Here is a 24,673-nt window from a genome sequence, read left to right on the forward strand (position 1 = left end):
CAGAAGTGTTTGCTTCTGATTACCCCATCCCCCAATCTGCCCTCTCCTCTATCATCCCCTCCCTTGTCCCCTTCCCCCCAATTTTTCTGTAGGGTAAGATAGATTGCCATACCCAATTGAGTTCCACATTATTTCTCTTAGTTCTACTGACAAGAGTAGAAAATTGTGGTGTTATTGTCAGTCTAAGAGGTCCAGTTCTAGATAGCTTACTGCCTAGGCCAATAGGTGAATGCCAACAGGTCAATCTTTTGGCAGGAGGTATGTTTACACCCTGGACTTCTCTCTTTAAGATTGTGTTTTACTCATTCATATCCAGAAAAACAAGCTCAGTAAATATGCAAACAATGGTTTTTACATCTATGTGAACCCCTATGGGTCCACTCTATGTCTGATTGTGTGATGTGCTATTTAACCTATTATTTCCTGTCCTGATGCTGTGTACCCAATGATTCAAAGATCTGCAATTTTACTGGTCTAGTGGTACTCACTCCTTCCACTGACACAAAACATAACCCTTCTATAATTTAAATTGTCGAGAGCTGTTATGATCGTGAATCCCAGAACTTGAGTTGGAAGCCCCTGTCTAGGCCAACTTATAGGAATCCTCATTCTAACTTTTTGTTATTCAGTCATTTTTCAGTCATGTCTGACTCTTCATGACCCCTTTGGGGTTTTCTTGGTAGAGATACTGGAGTGGTTTGCCATTTCTTTCTCCATGTCATTTTACAGATGAGGAAACTGAGGGAAACAGGGTTAAGTGACTTGCCCAAGGTCACACAGCTAGTAAGTGTGTGAGCCTAGATTTGAACTCAGGAAGATAAGTTTTTCTGACTCCAGCTCTTCCACTCCATCTAGCTACCCTCCTCCATTATAATTTATTGTAACGTACTCAAATGAGGTCATTCAGTTTTTTCATGAAGAGCTCTGAGAAGGAAGAGTCCATCACTTCCTGATCCAGGCTATTCCACTTTTAGCAGACAGCTCTAATTTTAAGGGAGTTTTTCCTAACATCAAGCCTAAATTTGCCTTTCTGAAATTTCCGCTCATTGTTCCTAGTTCTGCCCTCTGGGTCCAGACAATTTTGTTTTCCATTCATTTGACAGCTCTTCAGACAATTGAGAACTGTCATGCCCCCCTTGGGTCTTCTCCAGATATCCCCAGGTCTTTCAGTATCCTCATGTGACATGAACTCACCATCTTGGTTTTCTTCTCCAGGACACCCTGCAACTTATCAATGTCTTTAAACTGTAGTGTCCCAAACTGAACACAATGGTCCAGACTGGTCTGACCAGGGCAGAGTACAGCTAAGAAACTCTTATGGCTCAGTGTAGCCCAAGATCCCATCAACTGTTTTGGCTACTACATCATACTAATAGATAGAGCACTGGGCCTGGAGTCAGGACAACTTGAGTTCAAATCTAGCCTCAGATATTAGCTGTGTCCCCCCGATCAAGTCAATTAACCTCTTTCTGCCTTAGTTTCCTTTACTATAAAATGGTGATGATAATAAACGGACCTACTCCCAGGGTTGTTGTGAGGATTAAATGTTTGTACAGTACTTAGCATAGTACCTGGCACATAGTAGGCACTTACTTAATCCTATTTCCTTCCTAATGACTCGTATTGAACTTGAGGTCCCTTAACCCCGCCTCAGCTCTTTTTCAGACAAATTACTAATCAAACCTTCCCCACCCCATACTTGGATAATTGATTTTTTTTAAACCCAAGATGTTACATTTCTCTCTCAATTTTTATCTTTTTTAAAATTAATTTTTTATTTTTAGTTTTCAACATTCACTTCTGCAAGATTTTGAGTTCCAGATTTTCTCCCCATTTCTCCCCTCCCCACCCAAGACGGTGTGCATCCTGAATACTTCTTTCCCCATCTGCCCTCCCTTCTATCACACCCCTCATCTTCCCCTCCCCGCTTCTCTTATCCCTTTCCCCATCTATACCTGTAGGGCAGAATAGATTTCTATACCCCATTGCCTGTATATCTTACTTCCCAGTTCTCAATTTTTATCTTATTATCAGTCCAATACTAGCCTGTCAAGATCTGTTTGGATCCTAATTCTATCATCTGCTGAACTAGCTATCTCTCCCAGCTTTGTGTTATTTGAAAACTTGATGAAATTGCAGATTTCAACAAAATACTCAGATTAACTAACTATAACTCATCTATAACTCCTGATGATTGTCAGGACCAATCACTTTAATCCTTACTTATTAAATACTTATTAAACACCTACTAAATGCAAGATACCTAGTAGGTGCTGGGGGATACAAAGATGTCCTATAAAAGGGATTAATACAGGAGATAAGACATACACACAAATAACTATAATGCAACGCAGTATGGGTATAGTAAGAACTACTGAAGTAGTTTTAAGTGCACTTAAGAAAAAGAGATTCCCCCAAGGGAGATTCAATTCAAGCAGCATCGATTATAAAGAATTTCATGGAAGACTGAATGAACCAGGTCTTGAAGGATAGGTAGAATTTTTTTTTTTGAAACTTTTATATACTTTATTTAAGAAACATGCCTAGTTTTTTCACTTCAAAGAATGAATAGGAAAGCTTAATTTTTCCTAGCCTTCCAGTCACAGGTAAGCCACTAGCATTAGACAGATGATAATTTGAGTCAAGAGGACTGTTTTAATTCATTACAAATAACAGAATCTTTTTAAAAGACCACTGTGCTACATACATATGCAAGACTCCATGAAACATTATTATACATAATTATACAAACTGATCTATAAAGCTAGTGAAGTTATTAATAAGAGCAAAATGGGCAGAATTTTGATCAGAGTTGGGGAAGGAAGAACACTGTAAGCAGAAGGAATTGCTTAAGCAAAGACACAAAGAAAGGGTATATTAGTATCCTACATGTGAATGGGTCTATTAGACAAGCAGTTTCTTATTAATTGCCCTAATTTGGGAAGTGTTGGGGATAACAGGATAAGCACTTATAATGAATACTCCAAGGGACCTTGAAGCCATCTAGTCCAACCTCTTCATTTTACAGATGAAGAACCTGAGGCCCAGAGAGGTTAAATGATTTGCCCAGCGTCACACAACTAATAAGTGGAGGAACAAGGTCTGGATCCAAAGCTTCAAGCTCCAAATCCACTACTCTTCCCATTGTACCCTGCCTCCTTCCTTTCACATCTAGTCCTTACATTTTAGGTATTTGAGAAAAAAAGACGCAACTACCCTTTATAGACTTGGCCTTTGGAATCCTCTGTGTCACATGGATCAGCTTTCTCTATTTAGGGTGAAGCCATGTCCCAGACTTCCTCTGCAGAGACTGTGGCATAATACCTTAAAATTCATTCTCTAACAGGCTATAATTTTGTACCATTAAATCCACTATACTTCAGAATAAAAAGGAAAAAGCCCTAAAATTGGAGGCTATCAAGAAGAATCACTGTCATTAAATCCTTACTTGTCATTAAGTGGTCTAGTTACCATAGAAATACCCTGCCTAATGCCATTGATTGGTTCTACAAAATAACCTTTCAAGGGGCAATTTTAGTCACATAAAAAGTGTTATAAATAGAAAATCAGTCAAACTACACTATAGTAAGGTTTCACAAATTTAATTCATTACTGTGGTGTTTGGTAATAGCATCACTATGAAACACAGGTTGGGGCCACCTTACTAAGGCAGGCCTGTATTTATCAAACACCCAACTGTGCACAGAGCACTGTAATAAGCATCAAGAACTTCAGATTTCAAGGCTTTGCACTAGGGTCTCCAATTAGAAAAACAGCATCTTTCAAGGGAATACCAGGATCACCCATCATGTGGGGTTGTAAAAATAATATTTTATCTGTGCTAAAAAAGTTTATTATGGATTTCCCGTAAAACACCACACACATTTCTGTTTCTAGGATTTCAGATAAAAATGATAAATCTTGGACAAGTAAGCCCTAAGCCAGAGCTATCGTGTTAATGGCTTAAAAAATGATTCCAACGTTCGGGTGCCCTCAGGCCTAAGGCGCTTGGCACTTGAGGGTAAGGGGCTCTTGGGACTTCTCTTGGCCTGAGAAGGGGAGGTAGCAGGGACAACAGGAGACCTGGAAGAACAGGACCCGAAGAATGAGCTCTGCAGTTCCACTGCAAAGTGATAGTCCATGTGTTCAGGCATTTCCCACACTAATATCAAAGAGCCACACTTTTCACAGCACAGCTGGTCCTCAGCATCTGGAAAAGCTGGGACACTAGTAGCTACCTTGCCAGTATTGTCCAGAGAAGAATCAAGTCTACTTGGCCCACTCTGGGCCAAAACCATTTCTCCTACAGGAGCTGTGGAAGGTTGAGGTTCTAGGACTTCATAGTGATCTGGCTCTTCTGGAGAAAACTGGTTCCTGGTGATATTTCTAGCCATGGGCAATGAATTTTGTGAAGGGAGAGGAGCAGAAGAGCTGTTGTGAAGATGTGGATGTGCATCCCTATCTTTTTGTTTAAAGAAGGGTTCCACTTCAGTTGTATTGTTGCAACAAAATTGTAAAGAGAATTTCGGTGGTGAACTGGATGTAGGGACCGGAGTAGTAGCAGAAGGTGGGATGGAAGCCTCTTTGGCTTTCTGCTTCTCTGCAGCCTTTTGGAAAAGCAACTCCAGAGAACTGGTGGCTCTCTTAGTAGCTACCACCTTTGGGCCACCTTCCAGAGCTTTAGCATTTGAACTGGCAACATCTGACTTCTGAGGAGACGTGTTACTGCTCATAAAGCTGGTGATGTCTGTGCAAGATGGTGGAGCAGAAGGAGAGAACTTGGTGGCACAAAGGAAGACCATGGTGAGGGGAGGAGACCTGTGCAGAGAGGAAAAAAGGAGCAGAAAGATTGGCAACAAGTCTAGGTTTTAGGGCTTAGGTAAGTGAGGACTATTCAAATCTCATATAGTTGGGATGATGGAGGAAAGAAATATCACTCACTGACAACACAGCTAATACATTACACAAATAGCGTTGTGTATTTTTATTTTGTTACTTAGAGCTACAGTCCACAGCATGGAGCTGGGCTGGTCAGCATTTGGGACAGGGCCTGCTAGCCAAGACATCCAAAAAGGACTAGCTAAATTCTAGGTCAAAAAGAAACCTAGAGAAATCATCTCGTCTATCCCCTACTTTTATGCAGAACACTTCTTGACTCAGACTTGAGAGATTCCCTATTCTTTGTGAACATGAACTATGAAAGAAGGCAACTTTACAGCTTTCCTTCGATTCCCATGACAGTATCCAATAAGTCTTAGTGGAAGTTCTTTTTCATGCTTTAACCAAATATTTTCAAAAGAGCTAACTTCTAGAGGGGGAAAGAGAGCTGACTTGCTACTTTTCAAGTGAGAGGACTCACTTATAGATAATAGATAAAGAATTGGTCTCCATCCCACCTCTTCCCCATATTGGCAGTATGACCTTAGACAAGGCAGTTATCTTTTCAGAGCTTGAGACAACAGTAAGACTATAACAACGCTAAGATGATAAGATACAGAGGAGTTGCTGATGTGCATTTGTAGAGGACGCTCCTCGTCACCAATAAAATCACATGTCTAGTTCAAAAAAACTTTTCAAAGTGTTAATACACTAGAGCTTCTGGTCAGGTATCATGCTATGGGACAGCTTTATAATCAAGTAATTTTGGCACTTCAGTAATTAAACTCTCCTGGATGGGGTCGAAAACCTGGGTTTGAATACCAGTTCTGACACTTACTAGAACTGTGGCTATGGAAAAATTCTCTGAGCCTCAGTTTCTTTACCTGTAAAGTGGGGATAATATGCTTGCAGTATCTGCCTTGCAGAGTTGTCATGAGTAAAGTGCTTTGTAGATATTAAAGTCATATATAAATGTGGGTTATTGGTATTAAAAACAGATTAACTTAAAAATTAATCCTATTATTAAGTGTGGTTATAATGTGTTGCCCTTGCAAGTAATTTTAAGCTCTAGAATAAGGCTTTGTGTGAAAAGCGTAATACAAATTATCAGGTATTATTGTTGTTATTTGGGATTTGAACATCATAACACACAAAAACACTGCAGAGCATCCAACAGCTAACAGAAAATTCTGAGAAAAGGTCAGGAACTTTCACTTTCACATATACTCTTCCCAGCCTTAGACAGCAAGGCCTCCAGAATAGTGAGTAGGTGGATCCCCTTATGGAGAATTTGTGAAAAAACATAAGACAAGAATCACCCAGGATGAAAAGCCATGGATGCACAGCAGTCTACACCCACAGAGTAGCAGAACAGATGATATTACAGATCTACTTAAGCACACTCTACACAGAACCCACTGTAACATCTGTATTTGGAGATAGATGAGATACTAAGAGTCAACTAGTCCAACCCCTTTATTTTACAAATGAGGAAACTGAGGATATGAGAAGAGATGTGCCCTGATCAAGGTCATAAGGCCTACAAGTGGCTGAAGTGGGATTAGAACCCAGGTATCCCATATGCCAGGATACCTTTGAGGTACAGAGCCACAACTAAGTCAGAGAGACCTGGGCTTTATCCTAGGGTGCAAATATTTAGAGGGTTGTACTTTCTCCCTTTGGTGGTCCTCTAGCCTGCTGTTAGATAGGTAACTGCAAGGTCCTCTGACTGCCTACATGGTGAAGTCTAACACATTCAGGGTCTCCTCACTGTGATGTCTCTCTTCTGAAGCTCAGCATCAGGAACCACTTGCTGTATCATAGACAATATTCGCTAGGAATTAGGTGGATTGTCCACTCTACCACCCTTTCCCACCTATGGCCCAGCTCAACTAAATAGGCTAGGTAGGACACTCTCTGGGTATAGTTCTTTGGAGGATTATTAAACGGTCATTGATGGGGGGCAGCTAGGTGGTGCAGTGGATAGAGCACTGGCCCTGAAGTCAGGAGGACCTGAATTCAAATTCAGCCTCAGACCAAACACTTGACATTTATTAGCTGTGTGACCCCGGGCAAGTCACTTAACCCCAATTGCCTAAAAAAGAAAAAAAAAAGTTTAAAAAAAAAAAAGGGCATTGATGATTCTAACAGTAGCATAACAAGAAATGTATGTATGCAAACTAATTAGCTACCTGACATTTTAATTTTATTTTTTATAATTGAATATACATAAAAGCCAATGGCCAAGTGCTAATTATTATATAAGTATGCAAAATAATAAGTGATTTGATCTTCCTGATAATCAGAATCTTACTATAATTTTAGAGCATTTGATTCAATTCATCAGGCAGGGTTAAATATAGCTATCAGACTCCAGTCTTAGAAAATCCAAACTACTGCTGGGGTCAGAATCTGGATGTAATGCTATCTATATCATTTTACCTCATTACAATCCAAAACAAGTCTCTCTTTTTAGTACTCATGTTTCATGACTATCTGAAGTTTATCAATAAGAAACAGAAGTCAATCTGAGAACATTACTAGCCCTCACTAAGGCCTGGCTTCACCCTGACAGGAGGATGGTATCCCTGGTTATCCTCTCTAGTACTGGCTGTACCTTTTCACACCCTGATCCATTGGTCCTAATTTTGGGAAAGGGGGTCAGCATACTCCTTACTCCCCATTGTTATTTTCAGACTTTCCCTTTATGTCCATCACTCAGCAACCGCTAGTCCTTCAAAGCACATGGAATCAACATTTTCCACTTACTCCAAAATATGGTAGTCGCAGTTAATCAGTTTCAGGGTCGTTCTCCTAACTGTGGATATTTCCCAAGGTTCCTCTTCACTTTCTCTCTTGGTAACCTCATCAACTCACATGGGTTTAACTATCATCTCTATGCAAATGACTCACAGTTATACAGGGGATTCTAAAAATCTTAATACACACACAACACTCACACACACACACACACACACAGAGTCTCCCATGAGCTTGAGTCCAAAATCACTAGTTGCCTATCAGACATTTCAAACTGGATGTCCTAGAGACATCTCAAATTAAATATAATACATCCAAACCTAACCTCATTATCTTCCTCTTAAACCTTCCTGTCTTCCAAACTTATTTCCATGAAAGACACTAATCATTCAGATTCATAACCAAGGTATTATCCTGGACTCCTCACCCTCCCTCACCCAACATATCCAATTAGTTACCAAATCTCACTATTTCTACCTCCATCACATCTCTCAAATCTAATCCCATTTGGTCCTTACACAGCTTTCACCTTAGTTCAGGCCTTCATTACTTCTTGTATAAATTATTGCAAGAGTCTCCTGACTGGTGTCTCTACCTCAGATCTCTCACTACCCCAACCCACCTTTCACACGGCTGCCAAAGTCATTTTCCTTAAGTGCAGTTTTGACCATATCACTCCTCTACTCAACTCCGTCAGCTTCCTATTCCCTGTAGAATAAAATATAAACTCCTCTTGTTTAGCATTTAAAGCCCTACATGATCAATCTATCTTTACAGTTTCCTTGGCTACTACTCCCTCCTCCACACCCTGTGTCCCTGCCAAACAAGCCTTCTCTCTGTGCCTCCCACAGGCCATTCCATCTAGGTCTCTGTGCCCCACAAGTTGAGCTTTCTCCCAAGCCTGGAATGCACTTGCTCTTTACCTCAGCCCCACTTAGTGGTCATTGTTTGGGCCTGATGGCTTAGAATGAATATAAATAGAAATTGTTACTATTTTGGCCAGAAACCCTGAGGGTCATCTCCAGTTATCCAGATCTTTATCTTGCCACTGAAGCCAGATGGCTCTGGAGAAGAGAGTGAGGCTGCTGACTTTGCACAGCCCTGCCTCACTTTAAATCCAATTCACTTGCATGTCGTGGCATCCCCTCTCTGATGTCCTGGTCCTCTTCTAGAACCAAGTACAAACAACAACAATCTCCACCTAAGAATTCAAGCACCATCTTCTGTAAGATTTTCTTGATTCCTTACCTGTTAATGCTCGCCCTCCCCAGACTACCTTGTGTTCATTCACCTTCTATTTTTGCCATTATGAGCTTGTTGTCTCTCCCATTAGAATGTGATTATTTCATTCTTTGTCTTTGTATCCTCAACCTAGCACAGAACCTGGCACATAGTAGCTATTTAATAAATGCTTGTTGCTTGATAGATTGTTTTGAGCTTGAGGCTAAACAGGAATGTGGACCCAGATTACTGAGATACAATTAGAGACACCTTTGAGAATGGAAACAGATACTTTAAAGATATGTTAATTAGGTAGTGGGGAAGAAAGTTCTCAGGTGTTTTACCCTAAATGCTACTTCCTAGGTGACACAGTCCAGGTGCACAATTATTTGTCTGCAATAGGCCTATAACCCCTGTGTTATATTCTCAATCTCTTAGCGAAATCATGGGAACAGGAACATTCAGGATGAAAGAGGGGAAAACTGCAATTAGACAGTTTGGCTTCTGGGGTGGCAGCTGTACATTCCTCCCAGAGTGCATGACCATTCTCCTCCAAGATGTGGATGTTGCTTGGCAGAGGCATATTAGTTTACCATTAAATACTGGAGCCCACCCCAGTGGTGAGCTCTTGTACTCTACCTGATGTGAAAGTCAAGACAGTTACAGATCTGTCTTCTTAATAAAGAGAAATGAACTCACCATTCGGTTTTGATTCCAGCAGTATTATAGTTTCTGATAAGAGCAAACGCATCGCTGCTCATCCTGTGGGCATCATAGCAGGCCAGGGCACAGCAGCGGCACAGGCTGCTAAGACGTTTGTCTCCTTGTACCCGGATGTTAACTATCAGCTGTGTGGCCACTCTGTCATTCTGTGGATGGAAGAGAAGAGGAAGCCAAAAGTGAAATTGTGATACACATCTGGATATCACGTATTGCACAGGAGATGTAAGGAAAGTCAAAATAACAGGTTGTTTTTGGGGGAAAGAACTGTCCAAGGACTAAAAGCCAAGAATATGGGGAAGGAGTCAGGAAACAAGCTGAAATTTATTAAGTGCTTAATATATACATGGCACTGGGCCAGGCACTACAGAATACAAAGATAAATAAGACACAGATATTGCCCTCAAGGAATTTATAACTTAGTACATAAGAGAAAATAATAAAAGGCAATAGTGGCCAGAGGTACATATTATAGTGCAAACCAACTGCTATTATTGAGAAAGAGGCAGCATCTGAACTGTGCAAGGCAAAGACACTGGCATGAGTGAAGGCACAGAGCAGAAATATTCAAGGTGTACTCAGGAAATGACAAGCAATCTACATGTTTGTGTAAAGGTATGTCTGAAAGACATATCCAATCAAAAAGCAACTAGTAGTATGGTGGATTGGCTCTATAATGAAACTTATTCTCTCTATGGGCTGCATAACTATACCTAGTGAGGACAGATGCTATCATTACCTGCTCCTAGTTGTGTAACATCTGTGGGAGGTACAATTTAGAAAAAATCTGCTTATTGTATAATCTTTAAGAAGTGGACAAGGAAAAACTAAAAAGGGAGCCTTCCTTAATCCTTAAATTCTAAGCATCCAAACATTGTTGATGCTTATAATACTGAAGAATATTTTTCAAGAGGAAGAAAAAAGGGCAAAAAGTTCTAGCCTAATGTATTAAAATATTGTGGCAAGATATATAAGGGTGAGCCCAAGTTCAAATTGTTGTTGTTTATTCGGCTCTTCAAGTCACATCTGGCCCTTCATGATTCCTTTTGGGGTTTTCCTGGCAAAGATATTGGAGTGGTTTGTCATTTCTTTCTCCAGTTCATTCAGATGAGGAAACTGAGGCAAACAGGGTTAAGTGACTTGCCCAGGGTCACACAGCTAATAATTGTCTGAGGCCACATTTGAACTCAGGAAGAGGAGTCTTCATGACTCCAGGCCTGGCACTCTATCCACTGGGTCACATAGCTGCCCCACAGTTCAAATAGGGACCCACAAAGCCAACTTTAAAAGATACTCTAAATTGATTGAAGGATATTGTTAAGGAATTAAAAACAAAAGAGAGAGGAAGGAGAAGTAGTGGCCATTAGTGGCCATGTGTTGAAAGAAAGGAAACAATCAAAAGCTAGAGTTACGAGGAAGGTGATGACATGGGAGAAAGAAAGTATATTTCAAAACATTAAAAATAACTGAGAAAATTTTGGAAAACTTCTTTCAGGGCTCAATCCTGAAGTAGACCTCTCTGGGAAGAAATTTATCTTCTCCAGAAAGGATTTTAATTGAGGGAATTTGTCTTTAAGCACTACTAGAGGCTTAAGAATACATGAGTTTGCGGCATGAAAGTCATTTAACATGTGAGTACTATAGGCAACTCTTAAGATCACACATTGTAGAGAAAGTGAATACCTGCATGGACAGAAGAGGTTCTCTAAATCCCAAAGTTCCCTATATCAATGAAATTACAGTCCAGTCCCCAACCCTAGTCCTCTGCCACTATACAGCACTCTGCAACGTGAGAAAAGAGTGTCACCTAGTGGCCAAAGTCAGAATGATCCAAGCAAAAATCTTTTTTTTTTTTCTTAGTATCAAACAAGACAGCTGATTGCCCCTTTAATATATGCACTCAAATCCCAAATTAAAAGATAGGTTTAAGGTGGAGTCATATCAGAAAGCATTCTAGGTTACCCTGTAGGTTAACCCATATTTTTGGAGAAAAATGAATGTTCAAATCTTATATAGAATTAAGAGATAGAACATATATAGAATCTTACATAGAATTAAGAGATCACTAGTTCAATCTTCTCATTTTTCAAATGAAGGAACTGAGGTTTGGGGACCAACTTGTCCAAGGACACACAGAAGCAGAGGTGGAACTAGAACCCAGGTCTCCTGACTCAGTCCAGGTCTCTTTTCATAGGGCAAAAGAAATAGTGGCCTACTATTTTTCATCTCTAATCTAACTCCAGTCCTTCCTACTCCTTTCCCATCACCAGTTTTTTAAGACTAATGTCCATATCCTAAGATTACTTCTCAGGGTATTCAGGGTTGCAGCAGAGGTATGTGGAAAAGACGCAACAGACACTATGTTCCATGGGCTCCGTGACAGGGCCACTCTGATATATGAGAGGAAGAGGCTTTGACCTTTAATAGGCACGGCTTAAAGATAACGATGCATGGGGGGAAGTGAGGGATAAGAGCATAATAGTGCTGCTTCTGAACCTGAAAAACATTCAGCAAGGTTCTAGATTCAACATTTCTGTTTCAAAAACAAGCTTCCTAGAATATCCCCAAGCCCCTAATACAGATAGAAGAAAATGTTCCTTACATCGTTTCGATCCTTGGTCAGTCTCTCTTCTAGCTCCTGGGCTAACTGTAGTAGCCACCACTGTACCTGTAAAAAGAGCATTTGGGATTCAAGATTTCATGAGTTACAACAGTACACTTCCATCATAGGACTTAGCCCAGACTTGTTCAGGCCTTCAACTGCACAGACACAGGAAATATCCCAAGGATCACTAATTCAACTCTTTATCACTAATCAATACTCTTTTAGCTAGGTGCTCTTGACATACTATCCAATGGATTTCAGGCACATCACACCCCTATGAAACTTAGCACAAAATTTCTTAGGGCTATCAATTTTCAACTTCAAAAGTGAGAAATTCCACTTAGAATTCTAATCAAGTTGGTTTCATTTATTTTGGGGTAGAAAAAAATAAATGTAAAAAACTTAAAATTCAATCCAGCCTCGGACCAAACACTTGACACTTACTAGCTGTGTGACCCTGGGCAAGTCACTTAACCCCAATTGCCTAAAAACAAAACAAACAAAAAAAAAACTTAAAATTCAGCTTAACAATTTTCAAGTTGTGGAAGAAACATCTATTTCCTTCACATTCTGCAATCCTGTAGTTTACTTAGCACAATGAGGTTCCTGACTAAATAATCAACAAAAACCCACTTCAGATCCCTGTAAAAATGGCATTTTCTGCCTGATGATATCTGCCTACCTGTTCCTGAGTAGCCAGGGCTGTTTGCCCTGGGAAATTCTTACTACAGCCAATGGTCTTGGGTAATTGCCTGGGTTTTACTGGATCATGTTCAATCCCTCTGCACATGGCATACAGCCAGGATCTAACGAAGAGAAAAGAGGACAAAAGTTGAAAGTGAACTCTAGTCCTTGGCTCATTTCCCTAAGTCAAGGAAAGGTAAAAATAATTGTCCACAATTGACTCCTAACTATTAATAAGTTTTCAGAGTACTCAACTAAGGAGGCAAACTCTTCTAAATCCAAACAAGTATTTGCATTTTCATGTGTGCGTGCGTGTGTGTGTGTGTGTGTGTGTGTGTGTATGTACCCTGTCAGAACCTATACTCATAATAAAGAGCCATCTTCCATTCACAACTGTCCTGACTCTCAAGTTTCCTTATCTGTAAAGTGGGAAATATATCTATATACATCTCACAAGGTTGTTTTGAAGATGAAGTGAAAAGAATTTTGCAAACTTTAAAGCACTACAATAAGGTTTTTTACCCCATCTGCCTTGTAGGGTTGTTGTGAGGATAGTACTTTGCAAACCATAAGGTGCCATATATAAATGTGAGTTATCATCATTGTTATTTCAATACTATGTACAAATGAGGCAGTAGGGTAGGAATAGCCATGAGCTGGAGCTCAGTGATCTTTGTTATTAAAACTTTCCCAAAGACATGAAAAGAAAGTATATAGGAGACTTTTAAATCAAAGCAACCCACAGTGATCCAGAGGCAAGTCTAAAGCTTTCTTGAGAATTTCTGTGCAGAGAAATTTTCTGTATTTTGAAATTAGCATCACCATAAGGAAATTACTCAACTATAAAATAAACTGCTTACCCATTCTTTTCTCCAAAGTGACTCTGGAGCTGGAGTTCAGTGAACTGGGTTAGCTCACCCATATACTCCACTCCTAGGGTATCAATAACACAAGCTCCCAGCTTTCCTCCAAGACTACGGCTGCCAAAAGAGGGAAACAGAAGACAAAGATTACTCAGAATAAGGTTGAGACTGGTTAGCAGACAAAAGGATATCATACTTTGGGCAGCTAGGTGGCGCACTAGATAGAGCTCTGGCCCTGGAGTCAGGAAGATTTGAGTTCAAATCTGACCTCAGACACTTGATATTTGACACTTACTAGCTGTGTGACCCTGGGCAAGTCACTTAACCCTGATTGTATCCTCAAAAAAAGCAAAAAAAAAAAATAACATACTTGGGGTCAGTGGCATTATAGGAATAATAGACTTAGAGCTAGAAGGGACCAACTCCTTCATTTTTACAGACAAGGAAACAAACCTAGAGAGGTTCAGGGCAACACAGTTAAGCCCAGGGTAACATAGCTAGTAAATGTCTGAAGCAGGATTTGAATCCTCTCATTTAACTTAGCTAGAATATCTTCTTCAGTCTTCTCCTCCTATCCAAATCTTATTGTTTAATAACTAGCTAAAATTCAACCTTTTCTATCACCTTTCCTGACCACTTCAGGTTGAAATTCTGAATTCCTATAACAGTAACTGTTAATTTTAGAATTAATCATTAATTGCCTTGTCTTTAATTACTTAAATCTTCCACTTATTCAACTTTTTGAGTGTAGATCTTTAGGGTAAACTTTTTGAGGTTAATATGTCTTGTAGATTATTGTATACCTCTTAACACTGAATAGACAGACACTCAATTATAAATTATTGTTTTGATTTTAATTTTCACTTCTGAAAGTAAATTTTGAGATATTTCAATAACCAGGAGCACTTTAACTAAAATGTAGATGGGTGATCATCAACTGCAGATTGGCTGAACAAATGAATGTAATAGAATACTTTTGTTCCATAAAAAAGGACGAAGGGGCTAATTTCAGAAAAACTTCGGAAGACTTGCATGAACTGATTCAGAGAAGTGAGCAGAACCAGGAAAACAACTTATACTATAATGACATTGTAAAAATGCATAGTTTTGAAAAACTTATGAACTCTGATTAACCCAATGATCAACAATGGTTTCAGAGGGCCAAAGATAAAGAATGCTATCCACCTTCTGATAGAGAGATGATAGACTAAATATGCAGAATGACACATTTTGGGAAATGGCCAACACGGGAATTTGTTTTGTTTGTGATTCTGTAACAGTTAAAAGAGTTTTGTTTTTCTTTTTTCTTTTCTGGGGCACAGGAATGGGAGGAAAAGAATATGCTTATTAACTAAAAAACAATTTACAAAAAATGCAAGAAAGGAAGTGAAATTCTTATTTCGTAACTCAGTAACAGATTTTGGTAAAAAGTATAGTGGGAAGGAAGAAAGTTTAGGCTAACTGATGATTTCAATTATTTATGGTATTCTTTGTCCTATTACCATGGATAACCTAGAATTGAATGAACATTCAGTCAAATGTGTTTGCTTTTGAAACTTTCCTTCAATCTTCTTTTCCTTCCATCTCCCCTACCTTCCTGTAACCTATTTTCCATAGGCTATAGACTTACCAAAAAAAAAAAAAAAAAAAAAAAAGGCAAGGTGGAACTCCAGCCTACTTTCATGAGGGTTTGAATAAAAAGCAAGCTGCTCCCTAAATACTTACATTTTACCAATAGGCATATAACTGAAGAGTTGTGGGACAGATCCATGTGACACCAGAGTCTGGCGATTGGGTTTGTTTAATCCACAGGCCAGTTTTGCCAGGACCTGAAGCATGGAAACAGCAGAGAAATCTCATTACTGTCAATCTCACCCACACAAAGGGCTAGTGAATGCAAAAACATTCTGGCTATGTGTAGCTATAGCTTAATAGTTTCCAGATTACAAACAAAAACAAAACCAGAAACTCAAGACCTCTCTAAACCCTTGTGTCTCACAATATCCCCAGTGGAAAAAATGACAGAGCTCTCGTCACTCTCACTATTCCCACATTTCTTCCACCTTCAGCTTTCACCAAATCCTCCTCCATAATTCTGCCAATCTTTTCCTTGAAATATGCCCACTTTTATAGGTCTGTCAAGAAGAGAAAGTGTAGAAAGAGTCTAAGATATTATTAGTATAGCCTTGCCTGGATAAGTAAAGGTTTCACAGTTCACTGCTGAAACAAACTAGGCCCACAGGGCTCTAGTCGCATTATTAGCTAGCCATTTACTTGGTTTCATGTCTCTGTAAGCCAAATGCTGCATTTATGCAGCATCGTGTCATCATCAATTTAGACTATACTAATTTATGATTTGTGATTAATTCAGCCAGAGGCTGGTATGTGCATGCTCCTTATCAACCCTTTCTTCTTAAAGTATAACAAATTAATGTAAAAATGACATTTCAAAGGGACTATTTAAATTTTCAAGGATACTTAACTTAAGCATGTAAGTTACATTTTTCCAAGGACGGATTGCTAAGTAAAAACTACTCTTTACATTTATTTAAGCAAATATTGAAAGTGTTTACATTAGGCAATATTTTGTTAGCCTCATTTGAATTACCATATGTAGATAAATGTAATAAAAACTTTTATAATTTATACTCTTTCCTTAAATCAGATTAGCATACCCTCAATTTGGTCTGAATGCTTAAGATTTTATTGTACATCACACACCTCTTATTGGTTGTATTGGAAAATGCGGAGGGAAAGTGAAGCACAAAATACACATGAAAACATCATGGTACAAGGAGGCAATAGGATATCTAGAGCCAGAAAAAATAAAGTAACATACCAGACTTGTACACATCAAGCAATAGTCTCCCCCTTTCTCCTGAAAACATGAGTTTACTTGGTTCTGTTTGTTAGCACGCTGGGGATATCCTGAGGCTTATGGTCAGGTTTCCATAGGGAAGCAGAGAAGGAATCTATTTTCAAACAACTGAAATGGTCCACATATAGGCAGCCTCTGAATATGAGCTACGTTGCAAAAACAGGTTTTTTTAAAAAGAGGAAAACAGGTGTAGACTGAAAAACACCAACTACACTGGGGTTTTATACCAGTCGGGTTTAGGGGGAAAGTGCTGCTGATATTCAGGCCAATATGTTGTCACATGTTCATAATTACCTAGATGCTCTTACCATTCTTGTTTCACAAAGTTTCACAAAGATGTCTACATTTCTGTTTGAAATCCACCCCTATCCTTAACCATCACCTTGTTGTGCGAAATCCCAGCTGAGCACTGAAAACCGGTGTGCCTCTCTATAGCCGCTCTCATTTCCTCCACAATTACTGCTCCCACAGTGAGCTTCAGGTCTGGACAGCTGGAGTTATCAAAAGGAAGAGACTCAAGCCACTGGATTACTCCCTGCTTTCGTATTTCATCTGAGAAAGGAATGAAAGGTATCAAAATAAATAAAATATGCTCAACCCCAAATCAGGGCCCCTCTTAACTGTCCTAAAAGGAAAAGCCATCAGTGTAGAGTTGCTGTAGTCACAGGCCAGTTTGCTAGAGTAAAAGATACTCAGATTTCCACAAAGATAGTCAACATGAGGTACTGACAGATTTGCACTTTGCTCCTATTTCAGGAACCTTAGACTAGGAGAGTACTTTAAATGGCCCTGGCATTTGAAAAATGTTGTGCCTGGGTAACCTCTTTGTTTGTTTGTTTTTAGGCAATTGGGGTTAAGTGAGTTGCCCAGGGTCACACAGCTAGTAGATGTCAAGTGTTTGGTCTGAGGCCAAATTTGAACTCAGGTCCTCCTGACTTTAGGGCCGGTGCTCTATCCACTGCGCCACCTAGCTGCCCCACTATGTAACCTCTTTGGTAGGTAAACCAGACTCAAAGTATGGGTTTAACTTAGTTTGAAGAGCTTCTGAGTAACGTTGAAAAATCAGGTGAAAAAAATTCTATTTAAGGCATTTGGAACAGTCACCCCCTCCTGTTCTTTCCAACCAGGACACATTTTTACTTTTGAAAGAACATTTTTTGATTCTGAATTTAAACAAACAAAAAGGTACTTCCAAACACATGGAACATAAAGAGGATTCTCTATGTAACCATGAATCCCCATTGCTAAATACACGTTCTCTTTAGTCCACCTGTAGATTGTCATGAACAATGGGATGAATAAAGTATCTCTGTTCTAAACACAACTCCAAACAAAGTCATTTCTCACCTGGCCTTCTAACTCCTATTTTCACATCTGCTGTGTCCAATAAAAAAGCATTCAAAATCCAGTCAAACCACAGCATGAACTTTATGCTGGTAACACAATTTGTATACCTTTAGAGGTAGAGTTCACAACCCTGGTTTCAGGTAAGTGATTTAAAAGCCAAATAAGACGCTAGAGAGACTGGTGAGTTTACTTTCCTGCCATTCATTCCTAAATAAACAGTTTTAAAGAGGCAAAACTTGATTTAATTAATTTCATTAATTTATTTAATTCAAGGGGCTGAGTTACACGACATATGGAAATACTAGTTAGAATGAATAGGATAAAGAAGATCTAACTAAAGTCATTTAGATGTAGGTAGTTTAAAGAGAAAGGTAGTACTGAAATGACATCTAGAAAGCATGCAAAGGACTCACTCCTACGCTGGCAACTACTTCACTACCTTTGCTGCTTCCACTCTATCCTTTCTCTAGGCTACATCTGGAGTGCTAGCTGCCATCATTTTGGAAGAGCACTGATAACCTGGAAAATGTCCAAAAGAAGGCACCCAGCCTATAGAAGAAAGCCTGTAGTCCGTGTCACAGGAATGTTTGTGGAAAGAACTAGAGTATTTGGCCTGGAGAAGAGAAGCCTCAATGGAGACATAATTGTCCTCAAATATTTAAAGAGCGGTCATGTGAAAGAGGGATTACAGCTTCTTCTGTTTGGCTCCAAAGGACAACAGAAGCAATGTGTAGAAAATAGTAAAGAAGCAGACTTAGCATTTATATCAGGAAAAACTTCCTAACAATTAATTAGGCTTATCTATAAATGAAATGGTTTGCCTCAAGAAGTGCCAGGTGCCCCCTCATGGAAGGTCTTCAAGCAGAGGCTGACCACTGGTCACGTATGTTGCAGTGGGGTTTCTTACTGGGTATGGGTTGCACTAGACAGTTCCTAAGATCCAGTCCAACACTGAGATCCTCTGAATCTTGTTGCTATTAAGCTCAGTGCTATTACTTTCCAATCCCTTCCTCTTTCCATTTGTGCCTTAAACCTCAACTCAATTGTTAACTGCCCTTCAACCTGATCTCTTCACATTTTTCTGAATTCTCACAGAAACCTGGATCTCTCCAGAAGATGGTTAATCTCTGGGCCAGTTTGTCCAGGGCAGACTGTACCTTTCCCCATGTAACCTAAGCACAATGCACCAAATCGAGGAGCTGGCATACCCTGGGCTCTCCACTGCACCACTACCATCATTCAGCAATCTCTCCTCATTCACGGTTCACCACACCTGTCTATGTCAGTTCATCCAGGTTCCTAATACTATAATCTACTGCCTTCCAGGTCACATTTCCTTCTGACTTAAAGAATTTAGTACTGACACAAAGTTTCTAACTCCCCAACCCAACCCATATACTTTGAGACTTCAATTTAATGAGGTCCTCTCAAATACCCTAAGGCCTCCCAGTTCATCAACCTCCTTAGCTCCCATGAGCCACAAGGTTGCTCCTATCTTATTAGTTATAGGGGCAATATCTATTAGGGTTGCCACATAAGGTGGTATGGCTTTTCTTAAGAGACTTAAATCCAATGCAAGCTAGGTTAGTTTTTCCTTAAAACGTATTGAAACCATCCTTGAGACTTAATTGAGGAGGCTGAGGCTGAAACCATACATGTACCTTACTGGTAAAAGACAGTCCACAAGGAGTTAGAATGCAGAAGCAAGGAAGCCGTGCCTAACCGAATCTATGCTGTATCTACACTGTGACTAAATGTATTTACTTTTGTTAACTGTTAAGTTGATTTGGAATATTTCATTTCATTCTAAACATAAACCTGAATTCCTGTCAGGCCTGGCTCACTCCATGCCTCTTTGTTCCCACCATTCTTGCTCAGACCTCCCCTTCCTCTCTTCTCAGTTTTGATTCTATTGTCGAACAATTCAACTCTGCTTGTCTTGTCACCTTCGATTCTCTTGTGTCTTTGTTCCCCCCTTCATTGCTCATATCCTGTCACCTTTATCTCCTTACACACAACCTGAATCTCCTCTCCTGACACTGCCTTTCCTGAGCTTCCCTCACCCCACCTGACCCATTAGTCTCTCCTCTTCCTCATTTTTCCTTGTACTTTTATTTATCTGTGTACATATTGTGTACCTTTGGTAGAATAGAAATTCCTCGGGAGGGGCAGCTAGGTGGCGAAGTGGATAGAGCACCGGCCCTGGAGTCAGGAGGCCCCGAGTTCAAATCCAGCCTCAGACACATAATACTTACCAGCTATGTGACCCTGGGCAAATCGCTTAACCACAATTGCCTCAACAGAAAAAGAAAAAAAAGAAATTCCTTGGGAGCAGGGACAATTCCATTCTTCTTTGTATCCTTGAAGCTTTAGCTTATCCTTAACAGAATAGCTGCTTAATGTGTGTTGAATTGAAAGATGTCTCTATAGCTATAATTCTATGCATGTTTAAAGTACTTTTAAAGTAAAATAATATATAGCCTTCAATAAATGCTAATTGGCTAAATGAATGAATAAGACAGGAAGAAGAAAGTAAATGGGATCTTAATAGTTAGAAGAAACTAGCTATACAGCAGCCCTGTACAGAAGCCACAATCTGGCTCCAGCTCACCTTTCTAGCCTTAGCTCATAGAACTTTGTTACATAGCATGTTCTTGTCAAACCAGACTAGCTTTCTAGCTTCTATTGTTTTCCAGTCCTCTTCTGTCACTATGCTTTTGCTTATGACATGCCTTTATACCTAGAATGGACCCACTTTTCCCCAACCAGGCCCCACCATCTGTTGAAGCCTCTCCCTTCCTTGAAGGCCCATCTCAGATGCCATGTCCTTCATGAAGCATTTCCTGAGCTTCCCTATCTTTCCTGATGTCCCCACCTCCACACTGGCAGTTGAAGATGATCTCTCTTATAGTACTTTGACTGGAAATCTTTTTTTGCACTTACCACATTCTCTCTTTTGTAGCATAGTTGTGTACATGTCTTTCCTTCTACTACCAAGATATATATTGTTTATCTTTAAATTCCCAGTGCCTAGCACATAGTAAGCACTCAGCCAATGTTTGTTCAATTTAATTGGTTGCTCTGAAATCAGGCAGAGGTTCCTTGACTATATAGTCAGCTTTAGACCAATAGCACAGCTTCCGAAGGCAATTACAGAATAGTTCCTTCAAAGAGATAATTTCTTGCAGATTTGTGTCTAGACAGTTTCCTAAATTTAGAGCCAACAAGCATCCAATATTCAATGTTTTCTAATAAAATGGCTAATCTTGGTGGAAATAATATTACAAAAGTATTCTGAGAACATAAAAATGGTGCCTGTTGCTGATAGAGGGAAGGCTAGCCACAACATTGTTCTGAATGTAACACTTGTTAACTAGGATGAAAGGCTTTAAGATACAGAATCCTAGGCTTTGGGGAAGCTAATGGAGTCCTAATGTAAAAACATTTAAGAATACAAGATGATCTTGTTCTTTGAACTTTCTGAGACTAAGGACCTGGAAATATCACAAAGACAAAATACAGTAAAGCTTTTCTGGCATTTACTTTGCCCTATAGCAGGGTTGGGGAACCTGCCATATAGTTTCAGATATTAACACTCTTAAGGTTGTGAAGATATTTGTGTCTATTATCTTCTTTAGTCCTCGCAACAACACTGTGAGATAAATACTAAAGATATTGTTATAATTGTTATTATATGTGATATCATTTTGGGGAAACTGAAGCTGAGAGCAGCTGAGTGACTCATAATGGTCACATAGTTTGTAAATGCTGGAGGTAGAATTCGAACTAGTCTCTTCTGCTCCAAGTTCAGTGTTTTGCCCACTATACCACCCTGCTTCCCCTCGTCTAATACATTATCTTAAAAAAAAGAAATGTACAATTATTAACCTTATTTTGTCCTTTTAATTTAATCAAAGCACTTTCACGTAAATTCCCCATTTTATCCTCACAAAAATCTTATGGAGGTATGAATTGCAGGTGTTTTGTCCCAAAAATAGAATAAATAAATATCTTCACTAACTACTACAATGGTATCAACCTAAACTAAATTAAAAAAGGAAAAAGAGAAGCTCAAATACTGCTCCTTAGTTACAACAGTAGTCTGTCCCAGATATATCTAAAAGAAATTGGCTTCTTAATGACTTCATAACTACTCTTTCCTGGAAAAGTAAGTCTCTTTTCCAAGTGTTATTTTTTTAAAGTTACTTCCTTTTTGATAAACGCAGCTTTACCTGTAAAATTAATCCTAAGAATCAGCATGACTGAGGAAAGCAGGTTCCAAAGGCAGGAAAAGGAACTAATATGTTGTTACAGAAGTACCTTTTTGAACAGGTCCCTCCAGGGCCCTAGCGCCACGGGGAAACCCCTGGATGTAAGTGGTTGCCAACGAGTTTGCTGTGATAGGCTGAGCTTGCAGCTTTTGCAGTCTCTCTTGTACAGCACTAGTTAGATCTACATAGGCCTCATCGATGCTGGAACGCTCAATCACAGCAAAACGAGACATCACCTTCATCACTTCCACACTGGCCTCCCGGTACCTGTAGATTATAAAAATCATGGGCTGTTCGCCAGGAGCCTCAGTACTGACAGCATGTTCGTCCTTTTCCTGGCTCTGCCACTGGCATTCTGAAGGAACTGAAACAAGTTTCTTTTCTTTGTGTATAAAATGGAACTATATAAATAACATCAACTTACTTGGATTCTTGTGGAAATTACAAGTAACAAGTAAAACACTCAAATGAGTAAAAAACTATGAAAAGCATGTTAATATTTTTTTATTATTATTTTGGAAGGGAAGAGGATACTCAGGTATCAAATCTGGAAAGCAGTTATAAAGAAGACAAAAGAAAATCAGAAAAGGATACTATAAACTACACAAGGTGGTGCTTTTTCACACCTTCCTAAAGTAAATCAAAATTACTATATGGAAAGCATGTAATCTTCATCAAAGTAACATGTTGTTTATTTGCAAGCTGTAAGAAACATAGCTCTAGGGGCAGCTAGGTGGCGCAGCGGATAGAGCTTCAGCCTTGGAGTCAGGAGAAACCTCATTCAAATCTGGCCTCAGACACTTGACACTTACTAGCTGTGTGACCCTGGGCAAGTCACTTAAACAAAAAACAAAAGCAAAAAAAATGTAGCTCTACAAAGGAATCCTTTCCTTATAGACTATGAAAAAAAGACTCCCAAATATATTTTTTCTCCTTTAAGAAAAAATAAACCAAGTTATTTTTATTTCAGTTTTTCCAGGTTTTATTTTTTAAGTGGCCAAAGAAGACTCAGAACTCTAACTCTATTGCTCTAAACAGCTACAATCTCTTTCTGATTCAGATTCACCAGTCCAGGGTCTCAAAAAGATGTATTATTAAAGAGATAACAAGAAATACATGACAGAGTTAAGAAATCGTGGACTCTTTAAGATGAAATAGATCTTGACCTATACCAAATCATATATGTGAATATAGATGAATACTTATAATGTTTAAATTTCCTAGTAAATGAGGTTCAATAACTTCCTTCCTTCCTTGGGTATATCATTCCATTGTCTAACAACCAATAGTCAGAAATTCCATCGGCTTAGCCATCTGCTTACATTTCCTGCTGGAATGTAAAAGCCATTTCCTAGTCTATTTTTAGAAGGAATAAACGATACCTGGTAACTGTTAAATTTCTGTCTTTTTTGTAAGAGAACAATATAGTTATCCTCTATGAACTCAGAACTCAAAACTCAAACTCAAAAGTTTAGGGGTCTTCCTCTAAATATCCTTACAACAATTCTTTCAGAGTAAAACAGGATTTTTATCCAGATCACCCATCTGCTATCTCTTCAATTTAAATAATCAAAATTCTTTAATCTTCCTCATAAGACCTACATTTCAACCAATAAGTTATACTGTTGGGCTTTCTAGACTTTCTCCATGCTGTCTCCATGTATCCCTCTTGGGCTGGAGGCTTCATATTTTAATAAGCATCTGACCAACACAGGCTGTGAGAGGATTACCCTGCAGTTTCCACAAGTAGTATTTTAGCTTAGCACAGGCATGTATTTTATGTTATATAACCTATTCTCAATCTAATTTAAATTTTTTTTTTTAAGGCAAATGGGATTAAGTGACTTGCCCAGGGTCACACAGCTAGTATGTGCCAAGTGTTTGGTCTGAGTCTAGATTTGAACTCAGGTTCTCCTGACTTCAGGGCCAGTGCTCTATCTACTGTGCCACCAAGCTGCCCCATTAAATATTATTTTTAATTTTATTTCCAATAAACACCAAAGTCACTTAACCGTTTGCCTCAGTTCCTCATCTGTAAAATAAGCTGGAGAAGGAAAGGGCAAAACAGTTCCATATCTTTAATAAGAAAACTCCAAATGGGGTCACAAAGAGTCAGACATGAATGAAAAAGAACAGAATAACAAAAAAAATCAACTTGTAGCTTTCAAAAGCTCATCTGCTTGTCTGGCCTTCCTTCTGTTCTTATTTCTCCATTTTTAGAAAAAGATGTCTCAATCATCCTCTTTTTTCCCCTACTCTATCCCCTCTTGTGCTTTAATGCTATCACCCATTGAGGGGAAAAAGGCAGAAAAAAAGCCTTGTAACAAATATAGTCGGGGGCAGTTAGGTGGCACAGTGGATAGAGCACTGGCCCTGGAGTCAGGAGGACCTGAGTTCAAATCTGGCCTCAGACACATAACATTTACTAGCTGTGTGACCCTGGGCA

General features: G+C 39.2%; 1 protein-coding gene across 3 annotated transcripts in view; it reads right to left on the bottom strand.

Annotated features, from left to right (window-relative positions):
• Window positions 1-2,494: 2,494 nt before the first annotated feature.
• Window positions 2,495-24,673, bottom strand: part of POLH (DNA polymerase eta) — a 36,948-nt gene continuing 14,769 nt past the window's right edge. For all 3 annotated transcript variants that reach the window (XM_027838404.1, XM_027838402.1, XM_027838403.1), the window contains 8 exons: window positions 22,277-22,494; window positions 16,992-17,161; window positions 15,457-15,560; window positions 13,729-13,848; window positions 12,867-12,990; window positions 12,182-12,247; window positions 9,559-9,728; window positions 2,495-4,818 (listed from right to left, as the gene is read on the bottom strand). In XM_027838404.1, coding sequence (XP_027694205.1) covers window positions 3,948-4,818; window positions 9,559-9,728; window positions 12,182-12,247; window positions 12,867-12,990; window positions 13,729-13,848; window positions 15,457-15,560; window positions 16,992-17,161; window positions 22,277-22,494 — 1,843 coding nt within the window. In that variant the 3' untranslated portion in view covers window positions 2,495-3,947. The remainder of the gene's footprint in view (window positions 4,819-9,558; window positions 9,729-12,181; window positions 12,248-12,866; window positions 12,991-13,728; window positions 13,849-15,456; window positions 15,561-16,991; window positions 17,162-22,276; window positions 22,495-24,673) is intronic.

Source organism: Vombatus ursinus, unplaced genomic scaffold (genome assembly GCF_900497805.2).
Source record: "Vombatus ursinus unplaced genomic scaffold, bare-nosed wombat genome assembly UNPS02014826.1, whole genome shotgun sequence".
In the NCBI taxonomy this organism is placed as follows: domain Eukaryota; kingdom Metazoa; phylum Chordata; class Mammalia; order Diprotodontia; family Vombatidae; genus Vombatus; species Vombatus ursinus.